Genomic DNA, 20,974 nt, shown 5'->3' with positions numbered 1-20,974 from the left:
TTTTAAACGTCATTACTACAACAATTAAATAAAGCAAGTTTCAAAAATCTGTTCTCTAACCTCTGCAAGATACCGATACAGTACGAAGGTATTCCAACTCAGATTCTAAACTTCCATAAAATACCGCATAGTTAGGAAGCCATCGCAATTACCACGTCTCGGTCAGTTGTCAATCCCAGCGTGACACTGGGCGGGCTGGTTATAACTTATTCATGGCGGCTTAATGGCATCCCCCTGGCGGCCGGCTGGTCAATGAATCCTCCCCTGTGTTTACCTTCCGTATCCAAGCAACCAACCAGTGCACCAATGGCAGATCAATACCAAACTTTCCCGCGCCACAGTAGCATTTAAGGGTCATACAGAGATTGCAAGACATTAAGTTGGATCACAGAGTTTGCAAGACGCCACTTTGGATCATGTACAGATTGCAAGACGCCATTTTGGATCATTGGGATTGCAAGAAGCCATTTTGGATCATTGGGATTGCAAGAAGCCATTTTGGATCATATTATAGAGTTTGCAAGACGCCATTTTGGATTATATAGAGTTTGAAAGACGCCAGTTTGGATTATATTAAGTTTGCAAGACGCCAAGGTGACCAAGGCCTACGCATGCAAACATGTTGGCGCCTTTGTAAACGAAACGAAACGACGGCATTATCATCTTCAAAAATAAGTAACAAGTACAACGTATGTAGTAAAAAAACGTAGTGTCGAAGGGCACAGGCTACGGAACAACCCCAAGACTGGTCATATACGCGTCCAAAACACGTATGAACCAAACCTTCCTGACACGTTTCCTTTCTTGATACGTTCCAGGGAGGCAAACGCTGTCTTCTGAGTATGAGAGGACGATGTAGGATAACTAGAAGGAAAACGCTCAGGTCTAACGGTGAGCATGGCGCAATCCACTGTACGCTTACACACAAACCTTGATCGTATAGAGATGCATTTTTTCCCGTACACTATTCTAAGTTGCTAATGCATCAGGAAGACAAATACTTCAGGCTTGCAACTGCTCTAGAAATAAATATGCATCGTCACCTAACTGATGGGAAAAAAATGACCCCCACCTCCCCGTCTTTCTCTCTCTTTCTCTGTGTGCCTTAATACTGAAAGAAGGGTGGTCACAAACGAATAGCCATGCAAAATTAGAAGAACAAGCGCGATTTAACCCAAAGAAAAACAATCCTAAGCTTGTAGGAGGCGAAAATTAGACACATGATGCGTTCTAAAACAAGATACGTCGCCACAGCAGCTGTATCACATATAACAGGTTTCAGTTCCCGTCTTGTAATATAGAGCATGATTTACCAAAACAGAAAATACCTTAAGCTTGTAACAGGTAAAACTTAAAACTATGGGGCAATCTAAAAGTAACGTTGACACAAGATATTTCCAGCCCTTACTATCACTTCAAATTTCCTGTCTCGTGATATCCAGGCCACTATTTACTCTAACGATGCGTCCTTTATATATCAGTCCGCATATATACATCAAAAGTGCGCGTATTTCCGTTGACTGCGCAGTGTAGGAACAAAGAATGCGCAACACTTTTATATTCGAGTCGGCAGAGGTTACAGCAATGCGCAGACCCGTTAGACAAGAGCGTGCGCAGTACTAGCTGAGGAGGGCAATGGGCTGAAATGTGAAGGTCGACACGAGAGAGAGAGAGAGAGAGAGAGAGAGAGAGAGAGAGAGAGAGAGAGACCCACCACACACCTGAACCCTCTTGACAAACTACCACTTAACCCACACCTCTCAATACCGTCAGTAAAAAACAAATAAAAAAAATAAATAAATAAGATAAATGCCAAACCAATATAAACACTCGGAAGATGTGAGATATCTTTACTAGCTTTATCTTATTCTTGTTTCTGCCTTAGTATTTTCGTCAGCTTAGAAACCGCTTCCTGGTTAAAGATATATATTTGTAGGCCCTAAATTTCTGCAAGTCACTGTATAGAAAATGGAAGGTTGGTGGCTGTCATTTCTCTCTCTCTCTCTCTCTCTCTCTCTCTCTCTCTCTCAGGTGGGGTTGATGATGTCACTACCACCTGGCAGACTCAAGAGGGAGAAGGAGGAGAGAACAGGAGTGAAGGAGAGGAAGGGAATAAAGGGAAAAGAAAGAAAGAATTGGGAAAAGAGCGAAGAAGGAAAGATGGAAGAAAACGGGGAAGAAATATAGACAGAACAGACAGATAATAGATACATCGAGACAGAGTTGAGGGAGGGGGGGGGAGACCATCAACTTGCACCAACATCACACCCTTTCACATCCCTCCCTCCCACTCCCTCACTATCCTACCCACCCCTTCACCCTTCCACTTCCCTCGTTTCACTCCATCACTATCCTGCCCACCCTTGTACCCCAACCCTTTCGATACTACTGCACTTACCCCCTCACTACTACTACTACTACCACGCACCCTCTCCCACCTTCTCACCCCTGACCCTTCAACACCACTGCACCTACCCCTCATACCACCACGAACACCATCACAACCCCCCCCCACCCCTACCCTTAAGATCTCACCCCTCCATCCCCATTCCCTCCTAGTCTTCCTCCCCACCCCGTGCATGACCTCACCCCGCCTGACCCCTGACCCCAGCGGACGGGTTTGTGGCCGCCTTGGTGCAGTGCAGGGACCAGGCTGACCCCCTGACATGGTTTGCCCACAACACCTGTTTATTACAACCTTCTCTAACACAACTCTACTCCTTTCATTCTAACATTTCCTAATTTACCATCTCGCCGTCTTGAATGCCGAGCTCCAACGTAAGATTAACACTAGATTATGGTGGTAGTCGCGAGAAAGTGCTATTAAAAGGACAGGGCCGTATACAGTATTCGGCCACTGAGCTACGGGAAATAAATGTGCAAAAAGTCGAATATCTCCGTCAAATTAGAGTGAATTAACCATAGATCTTATCCTCTTCGGTTTTAGAAAGCTCTATGGCAACTCCTAGACCAGTACGTTCGTCGATTCTGGTGACTGGCAACTCCTACTGACATGGTTCTTGATACAACACCTGTTTATAATTCTCCCTCTAACCCTAATGGACCGTTCCCTTGTAGGAGTGAGAAGTTGTATGCCAGCGCTGACCGCAACGAAGCGACAGCAACGTAGGCCATGACTAACAGTAGGCCAAAAAACTTAGCTACACACACACACACACACACACACACACACACACACACACACACACACACAAACCGGCCTTGCGAAGAAAACAAAGCACAAAAAGAATCAGAACATGCCAAAACACAATCAAAAATAGCAACGTACCTGAACTAACGTTACAGCTATAACGAAGAGCGGTGGAGGCCAACACCTGTAGTGATCAGCGTAATACTTCCGGTCCCGCTCCTCCGTCAGGAACTCGTCCGCTATCAGGCGTACCATTCTGAAGGGGCACAGGATACCGGGGTTAACGATGGGGGTTTAGGGATTAAAACTGGCGTCTGGGTGACAAAAATCGGAGTTAGAAGCGGTGAGAATGAGAAGCGGACAGGCATACATTGGAGCTGGGGACAGATAAAAAGGAGCTAGGAATTGGGGATACAGATAAAAGGACAGGAGGAATTGGGGACACAAACGGAAATGAGGGATTGGGGACACATGGAAGGAGGAACTGGGGGCACAGATAAAAGGAAAGGCGGAATTTGGTACATATAAAAGGAGGAATTGGGGACACAGATCAAGGGGGAAAATAAAACTGAAGCCTGCACATATTAAAAATGGAGCACTGATTTCAGCGAGAACAACAAATTAAAGCTGATGACCCAATAAAACTAGGAGCACCGATTTAAACTACTGAGAGATTAAGGACAGATAGTAACTGGGGTCTTCTCCGTTCCCAATAAAACTGCCTGACGTTAGCAAGAACAAAATAAAAAGGTTAAGTCCGGAAGGAAGATGCAGGTACATTCTTGTATTGCACAGTCGAGGACAAAAGTTGGTCATGTATTCATCTCTTATACCCTCTATTTCCCTCAGCTGGTTACTATTCCTTAAATACGAAAAGACTTGGTATGTGTCTCAGCTCACAGATAATTAATTCTTTCTGACACGGTGCATCAAAGTGGCGGACATAACCCTGAGTGTGAAACTGACGAACGGAGGCCTACATGCCCTAAGTGCGAAGCAGACGACCGTACATGCCCTAAATGAAATGATCTCTGCGGAATACCAGGCGAACCTTTATCCCTGACCGTACCTGAGACAACATCTTATCCCCGCTGCAGCACTTCGTTCACATCGCCTCACCACAACACAGGGCAGTAGGTAGTACATGCTGCTGCTCGTGTCTCCTCTCTCGCCACGCACCCTCACGTGACGCAACCCCCATTTCATACGCGTGTGCGGGTAGGTTTCTTTACACTGTGTCTCTGCCTAGCTATCTCTTACACCGGGTGGACGGATTCATTTTCTTTGGCGTTTTATCTGTTATACCAGGTAGATATGAAACATGGACGGATTAAATTTCTCCGGAGTTTTATTTATTATCAGAGGTTGATATAACATTTTTTGGGGACGGATTAATTTTCTTTTGCTTTTTATCTAGTATAGCAAGTTGATATAACTCTTTTTACCCTGCTATATTATTTTTCCGTATATTGCTGGTGTTCACTGTCTGTCATAACTGATTATTTCATTTTCATATCCTAATTGATCACGCACCTCGACTTTCCATATTATACCCTTCCCTTTCATGCATCTATTCTGCACTTTTTATTCTTTTAACATTCGCTGTTCCTCGCTAGCACTAAACATATTATCACTCAGGTTATTTCAGCCTTCCGTTCTAGCTTCTCTCGGACTTGCAAATAAGTGCATAATGCCACAACGTATCATATATCTGCATTTTGCACATCTCAAGGGGGTAGACTAAACAGCTTGTATCAATGACAATTTCTTTTTTAATTCTTCTCTTACGATGAAAATAACATCTTTGCGCAATGCGTTAAAATGACCATGCTGTGTGTGTGTGTGTGTGTGTGTGTGTGTGTGTGTGTGTGTGTGTGTGTGTGTGTGTGTGTGTGTGTGTGGTTATTTCGAGAGGCATAGCAATATCGAGTTGCTACATCTGACATTTCAATAATTTCACTTAACTTCGACACATTTCCAACCACCCGCACACTATAATATATTTCCACTTTTTATAGCACTTTCCAGAGGCTTAGAAGTATCCATTTCGCAATATGACGCAACATTTCAATCATTTCACCTCCTCCATTTACAGATATCGATCATCCATAAGCAATAATAATTAAGATTACACATTTTCCTTCGCTTAATGCAATAACACACAATACCCGTACTTTCAATAACTTATTTCGCGAGGTATAGCAATATTCACCTGTAATATGACGTAACATTTTAAATATCGGTATTTCACTTATAATTCCGCGCCAAACCAGACAGTACACCTAACTTACACTACATTTCCACTTTCTGTAGCTACTGTATATCCAGAGAGTTCGCCATATCCACCTTGCAGTAACACGCCACATTTCAATATTTCACCTCGTAACCTCCTAAATATCGACCACTGTCGCGCAGAAATAAAGTAGCACACTCCACTCGATAAACAACCACCACACGGATTTCCCTTCTTTACTTTTTGTTTTTTCTTTGCCTAAATTTTGCACTACCTCGTTTGCCATTACCCCTAGTATTTCCATCACATCATTTCCTAAGACATCCCTCACAGTTCGTGCTGATGTGAGACAACTGCACATTCCACTCACGCAGAATAGTATATCTTCATTTTCCAGATATGAAACACTTAGATTAGTACAAAACTTCTGTACCACCTGACATTCCACTTTTCAAAATTTCCAGCATTCTAGCACCAAACATCGATCAAATTACACATTAAAAAAAAACAATATAACATCTGTCTCCGTGTCGTCGCATAAAATATTTCCACTTTATTTACTAAACCACCTGTCATTTCAATCGCCTCAATCCATACATTTCAAATCGATTTTACGTCACGAAAGGGGGGTAAAATTAACGAACTCATCCCACTCTGTCACCCGCATGACACTGTACTACTCTTTCAGTTCCAAAGCACATAATTATTCCTATATTACCATTATAGTTTTTATCACATGACATTTCACCGCATCACTTCTTAACTAGACACTTCGATCGATTTTCGCAGAAGAAACGATGACATTACGAATTGTACTACGATTCCAACCACCATTTTCCTTCAGTGACATCCCCCACAACACGATATATTAAATCTTCTTTGTATTTCCCCCCGACTACGACCTCCAGCATCAACAGCGGCAGCACAGGATAACACATGTCTCACTGTGCCGCCACCGTGTTAGCCACTAGCGGTGCCAAACCTTACTAGGCACCCGGCACCCAGGCATTCCAAGCGTGCCAACCCAAAGCAAAAACATGTCATCGCTACCTGATTAAGTCTGGTCTCTCGAAACCGCGAAAATCACCAGAAAAATTGCCCCAGGGATTAACCAGAGGGGTAATTATGTAGCAGGTTAATTTTAAAAGTTGCCAGGTTGCTGGGGAATGATACAGACGTCAGCTGCTTAGGTCAGAATTGATCGGGAGAGGTTGGTAGTTCCGAGTTTGAGATCACTACTCGTGTCAGCAAATCTAGTCAGGAAATGGAGTCTCACGAATAAACGAGAAGGTTCAATAGGCAACAGGGTAATTTTATAGGTAGGTAGGCTGTCTAAAACGGGTTACAATAGCCGGCTAGAGTGGTCAGAATTGATCGGATGAGGCAGATATTCCAGGGTCTGAGAAAACTACAAAAATCGCCGAATCTAGTAAAGATAAATTTCTCATGGTTTAACAACACTGGTAATGATGCAGTAGGATAAATTTAAAAGGTTATCAGTAGCTACCAGACTTAAGATAGCTACTCCAGTCGGTAAATGTAGTTACGAAAAAGCACTCACGATCAAATTAAAAGAAGTAGTGATGTAACAGGGTAATTTTGAAGGCAGTTAGGCTGTTGGTGAAGGTCAAGCAAGCCGGCGCTGGGTGGGAATTGATCCGGTGGGGTTGGTAGGCGTGGGAAGCCCCTGGGTTGCGTGTTTTATGGGATACGCTCGTGTTCGTGACATCAACGCTGGTCCTACGTAACATGTAAGGAGGTATAATTGTCAAGTCCAGGCCCCAGGAACACCGGTCAGCTCATATTCTTCTCCCGTCCATTTGGAGGTCTTATCACACGAGTCTCAGGCGGCGCTAAGGAATCGGTGCCAGCCTACAAGGCCCATACCTAACCATACATTAAGACGCGACCTGTTATTCGCCCGTTTGATGTCTCATACGTTATTTATAAGGTATTTATCTATCTATATACATACAACAAGAAGCTTAGAAGTATAAGGCACTTTCGAGGTAGTCTATACTGTAAGAATAGTGGCAGTCATCCTCAGACAGTTTAATACAACAGTACTACTACTACTACTACTAACTCATGTGACGAGGGCGTGTTGGGGGGAAATAAAAATAAGGAAGGATATATTTCTTGCTCGGAGGTCGAAGTTAGAGGTAATATATAATCGGTCCTGAGACTCTCTTACACGCACACACACACACACACACACAGTCGCTACTCACTTGTTAAAAATAGGCGGTTCGTGAAGGAGAAGATGGAAGTCGTTCTCAGAGCCGACCTGTCGATCTCGCTGATGAACGGCACATTTGAACGACCGACTCCTCTTCCCGCTCATCTGAAGAAAAATACAAAACAAAGACAAAATAAATAAAGGAGAAATCTTTTATGACTCGCGGTTGAAGGCGTCTGTTGATTGCTGGAATTATACGAAAATTAATGAGGTATATCGTGACAGCTCAGGCTCCTTTCATCCATTCTCGGCTGAATAAAATCGTCTGGAGTTAACTGGAATTAAATAAGACAATGAAAATACGGTTAACCAATTCCCCGCCCCCTCTCTCTCTAGCGTAATCCTCCAGTTTGTTTCGATAATAATAATAATAATAATAATAAAAGTAATGTTGGTAGTAGCAGTAGTCGTAAGAAAGTGCACATCCTTGACCCCCTGGAGGACGGCTGGGAAACTATTCTATTCCGTCTACGAACATTTGACTAATCAGCTGAGGTTGGCAGCCTGCCCTTAGTTAAAATAGGCCTACCCATAAACCAGGGGTGCAAAATCCTAGCTAGAACATAGGTACATTTATCGAATATTTAAGAACATAATTGCACATCTGTAATCCTTAACTGCACATCTGCCTAATGCTTAATAACGTAACTGCACATCTGCCTAACTCCCAAGAACCTAGCTAATCCTACTGTGCAGCCTAATATATATTTAGTAACATTAATCCATCCATTTCCCAATCCCCAATAATAGTTTTTTTTTTTTTTACACTTTCACTTCTTATAATACAGAGAACAATATTTTTAACACTTCAGTGCATTCACATCTGCCTCCGATACGCAGAAAACATTATTATTAACCCTCCATGTTATCTCCTTACTCCAGGCCCCAACATATACCTATCAAATTTCATAACACCCCATACATTCCTTTTAAACCAATCACATGTATTACTAATCATCCCAGAGTATGCCCGTTCACATTTCACCTTCAGAATATACCTAAAAAAAAAAAAAAACATTGATCACATATTCCTAGCCCTTCACATATCCCCAGACTCTGAACACCAGATAATATACCTTTGACTATATATATCCCACTGTGTAGCCCTTCATAAAATACTCATAAATTCCAAGCCTTCAGCACACCCCGACACTTTCAACTCATCCCATACATTCCCTGCAAAATCGTACCCCCCAAACTCCTTCACCCCAGACTTAAGCTCTGTCTAAACACACGCTGCCTCAGTTTAGGTCAGACAAGGGGGTAAAAATAGGCTAGCAAACTCGACAGGAATTCCCATTTGATAACAGACGCATATTTGAGGCATTCTAGTATGGAAAAATAGAGGAGAAAATGGAGGGTCATTCTCACCGGATAAGGTCATGATGATTATTTTTCTCTTAGTCGTTCGTTTCGTCAAAAAATAGTCGATTAAGGGTTCATGGGAGACTGTAGATTGCTTAGTAATCCAGCCAGGTCTGGTCCTTGTATAGCCACGTAACGGTAACAAAAAATATAATCTACAAACACAACAAGAACAGGGTAACAACAGACAAAACACAAAAACAAAACCCGGACGGGAGGAGTAGCGGCGGACGTGCACTCCCCACCGCCTCTAAAACGAAACTGGCACTACTATTTATCGCGCGCCGCCGTAAGCGAATATTTTCAGACCAGGTCCCGGATTCACAAACGGACTTGCGACCAATTTCCAGTCTTAAAGATGGTTACTTTCTTGCAAGAAGGACAAGGAGAGGCAATGCACACCCTTCCCGTGTCTCTAGTTCTCCCCGAAAAGCAGAATCTAAAGTTGCTACAAGGAAATGATCGTAAATAATTATGCTTATGAATCCTACCCAATTAACTCTAAAATTGAGATTCAGGGTCGGATTCACAAACACAGTCAATTCCCAATCGAAATAATAATTCGTATTTGCAGGAAACTTAGGGATAATGTTATAGACTCTTCGTACGTCAAAGTATCAAGTTACGAATCGATAATACATGGGTCTGTAAATCCCTCTCTCCTGCAGACCAGTTATTTCGCTGAAGGTTTGGATTCGGTGTTTTTTTCCCTGCCAGTGTTCCGTTTTACAAGCTTCCAGGACTGTCAGGAATGTTGATACACACGTTCCATCCACGGAAGCCTTGAACGGTAATCAAATCCTGACGCAGCGCTGAAAAATAAGCTAGTAAGGAGCAAAAACAGGCTCAAACTACAGGCTAGCTGTTGGGTGAGGAGTCAAGCTGTAATATGAAAGTAACTGTATATGACGCGAAATTCCTGACAAGTTACTCTATGAACACCGTCAGACCCATTACGAAAGCTAACTGATGACTATATATAATTATGTCAGACCCATTACGAAAGCTAACTGACAGCTTCTTTATATATAGCAGACCCATTACGAAAGCTGACTGATGACTTTATGTATATCAGACCCATTACGAAAGCTAACTGATGACTATATATATGTCAAACCCATTACGAAAGCTAACTGACAGCTTCTTTATATATAGCAGACCCATTACGAAGCTAACTGATGACTTTATGTATATCTGACCCATTACGAAAGCTAACTGATGGCTTCTTTATGTACATCCTGAAGACCAGCTATATTCTAACTGTATATAGCTGTAATACACTGACATCAATATATCGTATCTAACTGTTAACAATAACGAGCCGTAATGATATATGATCCACCACTTCTCTGCAAACATATCATTAACGATACACCCCAAAAGCAAATACTAATTTACTTTAATTTGCAGCGACAACGAAATATATAAAATATAACTCATTAATAACTCCGAACTCCCCTCAGAACGATTATTATTATTATTATTATTATTATTATTTTAGTATAGTGTTGCTGCCAGAAGATATTTATTCTGCACAGGCGAGAACACTGGAAGACACGAGGTTAAAACAAAAAAAACTCCAGTACGATAAACAACGTCCACGGGCTGAAGGGTTTAATAATTACTATAAAACACGACCGCTATGCTTGGTTCAAACTTCCTTATTCCTGGATCAAGGTTCGCATTCAAAGTGGCCATGGAGATTTCTTAACATCATTTCCTTAGCGATTTTGCACATTACACCTCAGTATCCTTGAACTGTTACCTAAGCTTTAAACGAGACTACTGCTAAACCAAAATTATAATAATAATAATAATAATAATAATAATAATAATAATAAAATAACTGGCTGTAGGTGAGAGAGAGAGAGAGGAAGCATGTATGGCTCTAGCAAGAAAATAGGAAAAATTGTGCTTACATAAAATCTTAATTCATGCGTCGCTTTCTCACCTGGCCATTCTGGGGACATAATTAGTGGTCATTATTTCACCTGTATATACCGTACTATAATTGCCCTCTTAATTCCAACTATGAATTTTATGTTTTGGTATACCTAAGGGTCGTATTTACACAACAAGATTCATCTATATCTCAATAAGTAAAACATAAGACGAGTAGAATACATTAATTTGTGTTCACAGAGATTTTAAAAGACAAGACAGCACAAAATTAGGACCTGTTCAATTCGGGAAGGACCTGCGACACTTTAAATCAACACCAAAACATTCTTATTCTTTAAAGGGATGGTGAAGAAATTAAAGGTAAATACATGACAGTGCAAGCAAGTACTATTATTTGCTGTATTCAACACCTTTCTTAACACACACACACACACACACACACACACACACACACACACACACACACAGAATACTTACACACAGTTGCGAAGAGAGTTGACTTGCTGTATATCCAAGTTTAAAAACCGAAATCACACAGGTAAAACACCCTTTTATCCCATTAAAAGGCTCGTTAAAATTCTGTTTCCAATAATTGTATGTTGCTAAAAACAACAGGTCCAGTTAAAATCACACCACGTTTAAAAAGTATTGGTTAGCCAGCACACTCGAGGCAAAGACAGGACTAGAGTCGAGGGGGCTGGTGGCTGGAGCGAGGGAGGCGACTAGCGTCCTCTCCCCTCGACCTCAGAGTGGCAACTGAGGTGATCTGAGCTCGTAGCCGTAGCCCCGAGTCACCCGATTATGGCGGACACGTGCGAAAGGAGAAGGAGGGAGGGAAGGAGAGGTAAGAGGAAGGGACAAGGAAAGGAGAAGAAATAGGAAGGGCTGGAGCGGAGAAGGAAAGGAGAGGGTGGGAGGGAAGGGGATGAAAGAGGAAATAGGAAGGATAGGTGAAGGGGAGGGAGGGAGGACTGAAGATGGAAAGGTAACAAGGAGAGAAGGAAAGAAGGTAGAGAAGCTTGAAGGAGAAAGAGGACTGGGAAAGAGTATAGGAAGGGGTAAGTGGGAGGGAAGGAAAGGAGATAAAATTGAGTGCTAGGGTGGGAGAGGTGAAAATAAAACGGGGGAAAGGAAAGGAATGACAGGTGCGACTCATCTAAGAATAAACCATTTGACACGAGTACATCTATTACCTTGTACCTGCCACCATATTACATTAATCAGCTCTGGGGAGACGTTCTGAACTGGTGGGGTTAGATATGGCCTTCAGTAATCCCAACAGTACCACGGTTCTTTCAGATGAATAAAATCGTCTGGATGCAAGATTAAGGTCCTGAGGCTTGAGAGGTGGAGCAACACGGATGGGCGTACGAACAGTAAATACAAGTAGAAGTGCAAATGCTAAATAAGTTGAGAAGAGAAGCTTGGCTGGAGGTGTTAATCTCAAATACTCTTACCTTCGTACAACACTCCGTTACATACCAAAGCAATCGTGATATATTAACAGGGGAAAAAAAAAAAGTGAACACTGTTAAGATGCCCAGCCTCATAAAGTCCGCAAGTCAGAAAAAAAAACTTAAAAAAAAAAAGACATGCCTGGTAAAACTAATGAATCTAGAAGGACACACACTGATTCACCATTACGCCATTATACACGATATTCGATCAATTTTTTGCCGAATAATATGCCAGCAATTTTGCACTTGTGGCAACTCCTGAGTCTGGGAGGGCGAGGACGCTTTCGGACCCAGCAGTAACCATCGAGACACGAAGGGGGATGTATGTGTGTTTTCCTTTGCTCCTTCCTTCTTCCCCAGAACTATATTATTGTATTAAAAACTTCTCTCCTTAACTCGAGTTCCGGAGAACCCCTAATTAAACCGAAGAAACGTTTATATACCGGACGATCTTAATCTGAACTCGATAACTGAGAATTAAGATAACCACTTCAGTCAATCCACTCTGAACTACTTGCCTAATCCTACCACAACTACCACTATTTCTACCATCCACAGCTACCACCATATATACGAACCCCAACTACCACCATATACGAACCACAACTACCACCATGTCCACGTACCACAACTATCACCACCTCTACTGTACTTATCATAACTACCACCATCTCTGTCTACCACAACTATCATCTCCGCCTACCACTATCTCTACCTACCACTCTGCCTCAATTTCCACCATCGGTATCACAACTACCACCCTCTGCCACAACCATCACCACCTACAACTACCACCATTGCTAATCGCTACCACAACTACCACCATCTAGAACAACTCACCACCTCATCATCTACTACAACAACCACTACCATCATCTCTACTAAAACTACAACCATCATCACCAACCACGACTACCAGCATCCCACCACCACCAACAACAACAACGACCACGACTACCAACATTCCACAACCACCATCCACCTACCAACATTTCACTGTAACTCCCTAACCACAACCGCTGACCCAGTAACAAACATTCCTCTGTCCGGTATTTCAGCGCTACCAACATTACCACAACAATTAGCATTCAGACCTACCACAATTACCTACCACCATCATAACATAACTAAAACTACCACAATTACCTACCACCATTACCAAAACTACCACAACTACCAACCACCATCGTAACATAACTACCAAAACTACTACAATTACCTACCACCATCGTAACATAACTACCAAAACTACCACAGTTACCTATCACCATTGTAACATTATAACTACCATCAGGAACTAAGCTACTGTTTTTCCACCATAACTACCATACGCAATTCTAACCATCCTTACGCAATTCCAACCACTTTACGCAGTTCTAACCATCCTTACGCAATTCCAACCACTTTACGCAATTCTAACCATCCTTACGCAATTCTAACCATCCTTACGCAATTCTAACCATCCTTACGCAGTTCTAACCATCCTTACGCAATTCTAACCATCCATACGCAATTCTAACCATCATTACGCAATTCTGACCAGATATACGCAGTTTTAATCGCACGCAATTCTGTATATGACACGAAGTTTACGTATACACATACCTACCCACACGCAGATCTAAACCTTACTCAATCCCTTGCACGCAACGTATGCAATCCTAATAAGTGTGTGTGAGAGAGAGAGAGAGAGAGGGGGGGGGATGCTATGAATGCGTACAAGCTAGGACACGCTCGCTCCTTTTCGTATAGGAGTGACTCAGGCCAGACTTGTGAATACACGTGGAGTGTAATTCTCTCTCTCTCTCTCTCTCTCTGTCCCAGAACTACTATACCTGACTTGTCCTGTTGTGTTTAGTCTCTCTCTCTCTCTCTCTCTCTCTCTCTCCAAAGGATTTATTTTTTTTTTAACATTCAGAATAAAGTTATGCATCACAATCGTCGTCGTCGTCATCTTTACCACCACTACCATCATCATCATCATCATCATCATCTTGCTTCTTTATTTCACACATGCAGGTCGGATAAGGTCAAGCACAGAAAGCTAGGAAAAGGAAAGATTATGGCAGTGGGAGAACTAATCAACATTACCCCCTATAAAATTGGCCGCACACTCATTTATTCACCATACAAGCCCCCGGAATCCTGGTTGTCAAGTTAGGCTGGGTTCTAGTCAGTTAGGTTAGAAGTTAAGTTAGTGAAGTTAGAGAAGGTGATTTAGTTTAGATTATCTTATACTTTGTTGCTATGTTTAGTTAGGCAAAGGTATGTTATGGTAAATTAGGCTAATATGCTCTGACCTGTGGTATGGTGGATGGTGAAGGCAGAGTTTGAGGGACAAATTAGTGACGTGAGGCAAACCTGGTAGGCATGTCACGGTTAGGCAGGGGTGAGGCAGGGGAGAAAGCAAGGGGAGGCACGGGGGCAGGGGAGGGGAAAATGAGGGTGGTAGGCAGGGATAACAAGGAATGGTAATGAGAGAGAGAGAGAGAGAGAGAGAGAGAAGAGAGAGAGAGAGAGAGAAGAGAGAGAGAGAGAGAGAGACGTGGGGGGGGGGGAGTCGAGATACTGCTGTGAGACGCCATAGGGGAACAATGGAAGTCAAGATGTGAGAGAGTGAGTGAGAGAGTGTGAGAAGAGCGAGTGCACGGCCCTTTAGTTGCCAAGACACCTCTCTCACGCTGTCACACGCACACACACTCGCACACACATTCATCTTCACGCACACACACACACACACACACACACACACACACACACACACACACACACACACACACACACACACACACACACACACACACACACGCAGGACTGAGATGAGAGTATGTGCTGTACGTGTAATAAAAGGTTGTGAAGGTATGCATGGGTAAGTGTGGGTAAGTATGGATATATGTGGGTATATTTGGGTATGTCTGAGTATGTGTGGGTATGTTAGCGTGTGTGTGAGAGTATGGGAAGATATGTGAGGGTGTGTGTGTGGCTGTGTGAAGGTGTTAGTATGTGTGGTGTGGTGTGGTGTGGTGTGGTGGACAGGTGTGGCGTGCTGATATGCAAAGTAAGACGGTGGGAAGGCAAAAGGAAGATGCCTGCACCCTGATAACGCCTTCGAACCCATTATAAATATTTACATGAAAATACAGTAGTCAAAGATAAAAAATTAATTGAATATCACCACTACCATAAAAACAAAAATAATTAACCACATATATGAACCTGACTGAAATACTGAAAAAATTAAGCGATACAAAAAGCAAAAAATAAATAATGACATGCACTAAAATCATTAAAAACATTATTAAAATTACATGAAAGACAATTAGGTAACAATTAAATAAAACTAGGGCCTTCAAGTGCTCTTCACCGTAATGAGGAATAGTCAGTTGCTGGGAAGAATATGGTTACTTTAATATTACACTCTATGTTTTATTAGAAAAAGATTAATAACATTTCTCTTTTCAGCTTCTCCCTCCCCCTTTCTCCCTCCCCCCCTAACTCTCCACCCACCTCTTCTTACTTTCCCCTCTATAATCTGTCTCTTCTCTCCCTCTCCCTCCCCTCTCTCCCCTCCTCTCACCTTCTGTTCACCGTTCTTCTCCCCTTACTCCATCTTTCCTTCTCACCATCTTCCTTCCTCACCCCTCCCCTTTCTCCTTCACCTCCCCTACCTCTCTCCTTCTTCTTCCCCTCCCTTCTCTACCTCTCCCCTTCTTCTCTCCCTTTTCCCTCATCCCATCTACTCACTTTCCCCTCCTCCTCCTTTCCCTAATCCTATCTGCACACTTTCCCCTCTTTCTTTCCCCCATTTCTCCCCTCTCACACTCTCCTTCTAAATCCCACTCCCTCTCTCTTGCCCATCTCCCCTCTTTCCCTCTCCACTCTTCTCCCCTCACTCCCTCCTCCCTCTCCCCACTCTCTCCTAATCCTCCTCCCTCTCCCCTCCCCTCTCCTCTCTTCTTCCCTCCCTAATCCCTCTCGCTCTCTCCCCTCGGCAGTTGACATCCGAGAGCTGCTTCAGAAACCTTTTCAAAACACGTACAATCTCTCTCCCTCTCTCTCTCTCTCTCTCTCTCTCTCTCTCTCTCGTGTGTGTGTGTGTGTGTGTGTGTGTGTGTGTGTGTGTGTGTGTGTGTGTGTGTGTGTGTGTGGTTACTACGACTCACACACGTCTGAGTAAAATCATGTGGCCTCAGCAGGAATAAAATACGAGGGAAGATGTGGCCGTGAGAGGGTTAAGTGACCTGGTAATTACATCGTTGCGTGTAAGACAATATTCTCCCCATCCCTCCCCTTCTTTCCTCTCCCCTCCCCTTATTTCTTCTCCCCTCTCCTTCGTTCCTCGCTCCCCTCCCCTTCTTTCCTCACCCCTCCTCTTATTTCTTTTCTCCTCCCCTTTGTTCCTCTCCCTTCCCCTTTCCTCTCCCCTCCCTTTCTTCCTCCTCCCCTGCCCCCTATCCGTTCCCTCCTTTCCTCTCCTCTCCTCCCCTCCCCATCTTTCCTCTTACCTCCCCTCCCCTTCCCTGTCCTACATCCCATCCTCCCATTCTCTTCTTTCTCCCCAGTTAATTATCTTCAGGTAATTTCGATTTAAAACTATTTTCAGAATTTAAAAACGCGTTTGAAAAATCTAGATAAACATATTTAATATTAATGACGCACTCTGATTCCACAGGACTCTCTCTCTCTCTCTCTCTCTCTGTCTCTCTGTCTCTCTCTCTCTCTCTCTCTCTCTCTCTCTCTCTCCATCGTGTCAACGTCGGCAGCATTACAGGGTGAAAATAAAAAAATAAAACGTATTTTTTTTTTACCTAATTTGCATACATAACAACTTTCCGCTTCTGAGAATTTAACTAAGGAATTCAAGATGTCTTTAAGTTGCGTAATCCGTTGCGTAACCACCTGTCCACCTGTCTATTACCTTGCACACCTATCTCCTAATCAGTGCGTGTATGTGTGTATGTATGTATGTATGTATGTACGACTATGTATGTGTATGTGTGTATGTATTTCGTATGTATAAGCTATATATATATTAGGTTTTGTTTGTCTATGTATGTGTGTTTGTATGTATGTAGGTATGTACAGTATGTATCTGCCTGTCTGTGTCCACTCCTCCATCCATCCATCCATCCATCCGTTCATCCAACCATCCATCCGTTCATCCATCCAGCCATCCAACCATCCATCCATCCGTTCATCCTACCATCCATCCATCCGTTCATCCAACCATCCGTTCATCCAACCATCCATCCATCCGTTCATCCAACCATCCATCCATCCATCCATCCATCCATCCACTTCCACGCCAACCCTCTTCCACATCCGCTCCCACGCCCACCCTCTTCCACGTCAAGGTAGGTGGGGAATATACGGATGTTTGTGTGGTCGTGAGTTCGATCCAGGATGTTGCAGGGAAGAATGTGAGGATCCGAATTTCTGGATGCGGATTATTAGACTTCGGGAACGGGCTTCTTAGTTTATGTTCAGAGTCGGATATATAAGAAGAAAAATAAAGAAAGAAGGAAAAAGAAAAAATGGTGAATATTTGAAGTATGCTTTTCGAGGGGGTGGAATTTCCATTGTCCTCTCTCTCTCTCTCTCTCTCTCTCTCTCTCTCTCTCTCTCTCACACACACACACACACACACACACACACACACAGACACACACACACACACACACACACACACACACACACACACACACACACACACACACACACACACACACACATGCCAGGTGAGGCAGGAAGGAAGGTGGCAACACACGGAGTTTCCTGAGTGCTGGAGGTCTCATACCGCGGTAGGGTGTGTGTGTGTGTGTGTGTGTGTGTGTGTGTGTGTGTGTGTGTGTGTGTGTGTGTGAGAGAGAGAGAGAGAGAGAGAGGTGGGAACTTGAGAGAAAGGTGTAGTCAAAAATGTAGGTGGAAGGAAATGTAAGCCTGGGTGGAATGCTGGGTGGAATGCCGACAGGATAAAGAGGAGTGCCACCCTAGTCATGTACACACCTATCCATACTTGTCATTCATTCATTCCACTCCATGCCTTCCAGTTTTTCATTCTTTCCACACACACACCCTACACTCATTCCTCAAGAGATTCCATTCCCACTGGTCTCTCTCGGTAGATAGATAGGTATAGAAAGACAGATGGATAGATGGATGGATAGACACAGAGAGGCATATATAGAGATCGAAAGTTTGTGCATCTATTTGTCCACCTGTTTATCTATCTCGTACCCTATCGACTAAAAAACCACTTACAGCAAATTACAAACTGCTTAAAAACGCAATAAAAATCTCTCTACAGCCTCACTGGGTCAAGGGGCTAAATCAGGTTGCAAGGGCAGTTGAGCGATGTTGCAGAGTCACGCTGATGCAACCTGGCGGGACCTCACTTACCCCAGGGCGTAGGCGGAGGGCAGGAGGCGAGGGGAGAGGTGGGTAGGAAAGGAGGGAGAAAAGATGGAAGTAAGAAAGGAAAAAAAAGGAGAGGGGAAGGGTGGGTAGGAAAGGAGGGAGAAAAGAGGGAAGAAAGGAAACAAAAAAAAGGAGAGCATTCCGAGAGCGTATACCTCCAGGGCAGCATCATAGCTTTTTACCATGACCTTTGACCTTTTCCGCCCAAAATTTCATTACTTGTTTCCTCTAATTGTCCTCAAAAATTATTCTAAATCTAATGCTGTTCCATCCTATAATTTTTCCACAGTGATAGTAACAGAGAGAGAGAGAGGGTAATCATCTATTCTCGATGACGATAGCCTAGCCTCGGGATCTTACGGCAAGAATCAGGTATAGGATTAATTTAGTTTGCCTCCTCTCTCTCTCTCTCTCTCTCTCTCTCTCTCTCTCTCTCTCCAAATACCTGCCCGTTCTTCCCTCCCTCCCTCCCTCCCTGCCGTACCACTCTCACTTTCACACAACCCTTTACTCTTGACCGCTACTCCCCCTTCCTCCCCCCTCTCTCTCTCTCTCTCTCTCTCGTAACTCTTCCATACCTATCCACTTTACACAACACATAAATGATAATATTACGTTGTCATACGCATTTTCATTATCTGAGAATGCGCCCGGTGATATAATATATTCCCATGTTACACACTAATTTACACTATTTAATACCTCATGAGAATAATTAGCCCACTCACGTTTGGGAGAACTCTAGTATCGTCTCAGAGCTAAAATCAAACTTTTTTTTTTTTTAATCAATTTAAGAGTGAGTGATAGGAAATTCGGTGTTAATAATAGCACCATTAACAATGTCACGATTGGGATAACTCTAGTATTTTATTCAGCTGAGTGTGTGTCATAGGAGGATTGTAAATAGGTGTCAGGGAGCCTCCTACTGCCACCAGGATTTGGCCCGATCATTCTCAATTTCTCATCCCGGAACTGTCGTCTATTCTCTCTCTCTCTCTCTCTCTCTCTCTCTCTCTCTCTGCACACACACACATTCCTCTCCTTTCATCAGAACTCTCACTCTCTTTCAACCCGGATTTTCTCACATTCCTTTCCTCACCTACCTCTTTCTGTCTGTCTGTCTGTCTGCTTCATCCTTCCCTCCTCTCTCTCTCTCTCTCTCTCTCTCTCTCTCACACACACACACACACACACACACACACACACACACACACACACACACACACACACACACACACACCAAAACAGAGGAAGAGTTTTTATTACAAGCATTTGGTCACCAGAACTGTGTGTGTATGTGGGTTCGCTCTCTCTCTCTCTCTCACACACACACACACACACACACACACACACACACACACACACGAGAAAGGCAGCCATACGGAAAGCAAAAAGAAAGGGAGTGAAAAGGAGATGGGAAAGGGGGGAGGGGATGTGACTATAAGAAAAAGTTACTAACATTAAATAATAAAGAGTCGTATTTCAAGTGGCTTTGAGAATTTCGTAACGCCTCTTCCTTAGCGAATTATTCTGAACACAGCACATCTATATTCTCTTTTTTTGTTACTGATAAAAATAGTGTCGATATTTAAGGGATGAATAACACACATGGAAAGCTTAATGGGTAATACTCAGAATAACTCGCTTTAGAGGAAGTGCTACGAAGCCTCCTAACCCACTCAGACAACTGATTTTTGTTATACTGGACTAGGCTGGGTTAGGTTGGGCTGGGCTGGGTTGGGTTGAGTTGACCTGACCTGGCTTGGCTTAGGTTGGCTTAAGCTGGGTCGGGTTAGGTAAAGTTAGGCCGGATTAGGACAGAATAGGATAGACTGTGCTAGATTAAATAAGGCAAGATTAGGCCAGATTAGAACAGGTGAAATAGATTGTTAGATTAAGTAAGGCAAGGTCATGTTAGAGTAGATTACGTTAATTTATGTTAGCTAAGGATAAAAACAGATTAGGTCAGATAAGGTTAGACCAAGTTAGGGTAGGTTAGATTATGTCATTATTTTATCACTGTTTTATTGTGGCTGACACTAAGAGTTATTGATTGATTTTTTTTTTTTTTTTTTTTTTAGCTGTGAGACTCCTATCGGCAAAAAGGTTGTGACATCAGCGGAAGACGTGACATCATCGTTAACTGTACGGATTATAGGTAAGTGTGATGTCACCAGTCCACACACACACACACACACACACACACACAC

The 20,974-nt window shown here is 43.1% G+C and overlaps 1 protein-coding gene across 1 annotated transcript in view; it reads right to left on the bottom strand.

Annotated features, from left to right (window-relative positions):
* Positions 1 to 20,974, bottom strand: part of LOC145406460 (rhomboid-related protein 3-like) — a 234,790-nt gene that overhangs the window by 14,088 nt on the left and 199,728 nt on the right. The window contains exons 4-5 of the mRNA XM_080277615.1: positions 7,616 to 7,728; positions 3,290 to 3,407 (exon numbers count right to left, since the gene is read on the bottom strand). Of these exons, the coding sequence (XP_080133741.1) occupies positions 3,290 to 3,407; positions 7,616 to 7,728 (231 nt within the window). The remainder of the gene's footprint in view (positions 1 to 3,289; positions 3,408 to 7,615; positions 7,729 to 20,974) is intronic.

The sequence above is a fragment of the Coenobita brevimanus genome, chromosome 70 (genome assembly GCF_032717465.1).
Source record: "Coenobita brevimanus isolate Jiangsu-jjx chromosome 70, ASM3271746v2, whole genome shotgun sequence".
NCBI classification, from domain to species: Eukaryota; Metazoa; Arthropoda; class Malacostraca; order Decapoda; family Coenobitidae; genus Coenobita; species Coenobita brevimanus.
Note: the sequence above shows the minus strand (reverse complement) of the source record. Positions and strands in the feature narration are given on the sequence as shown.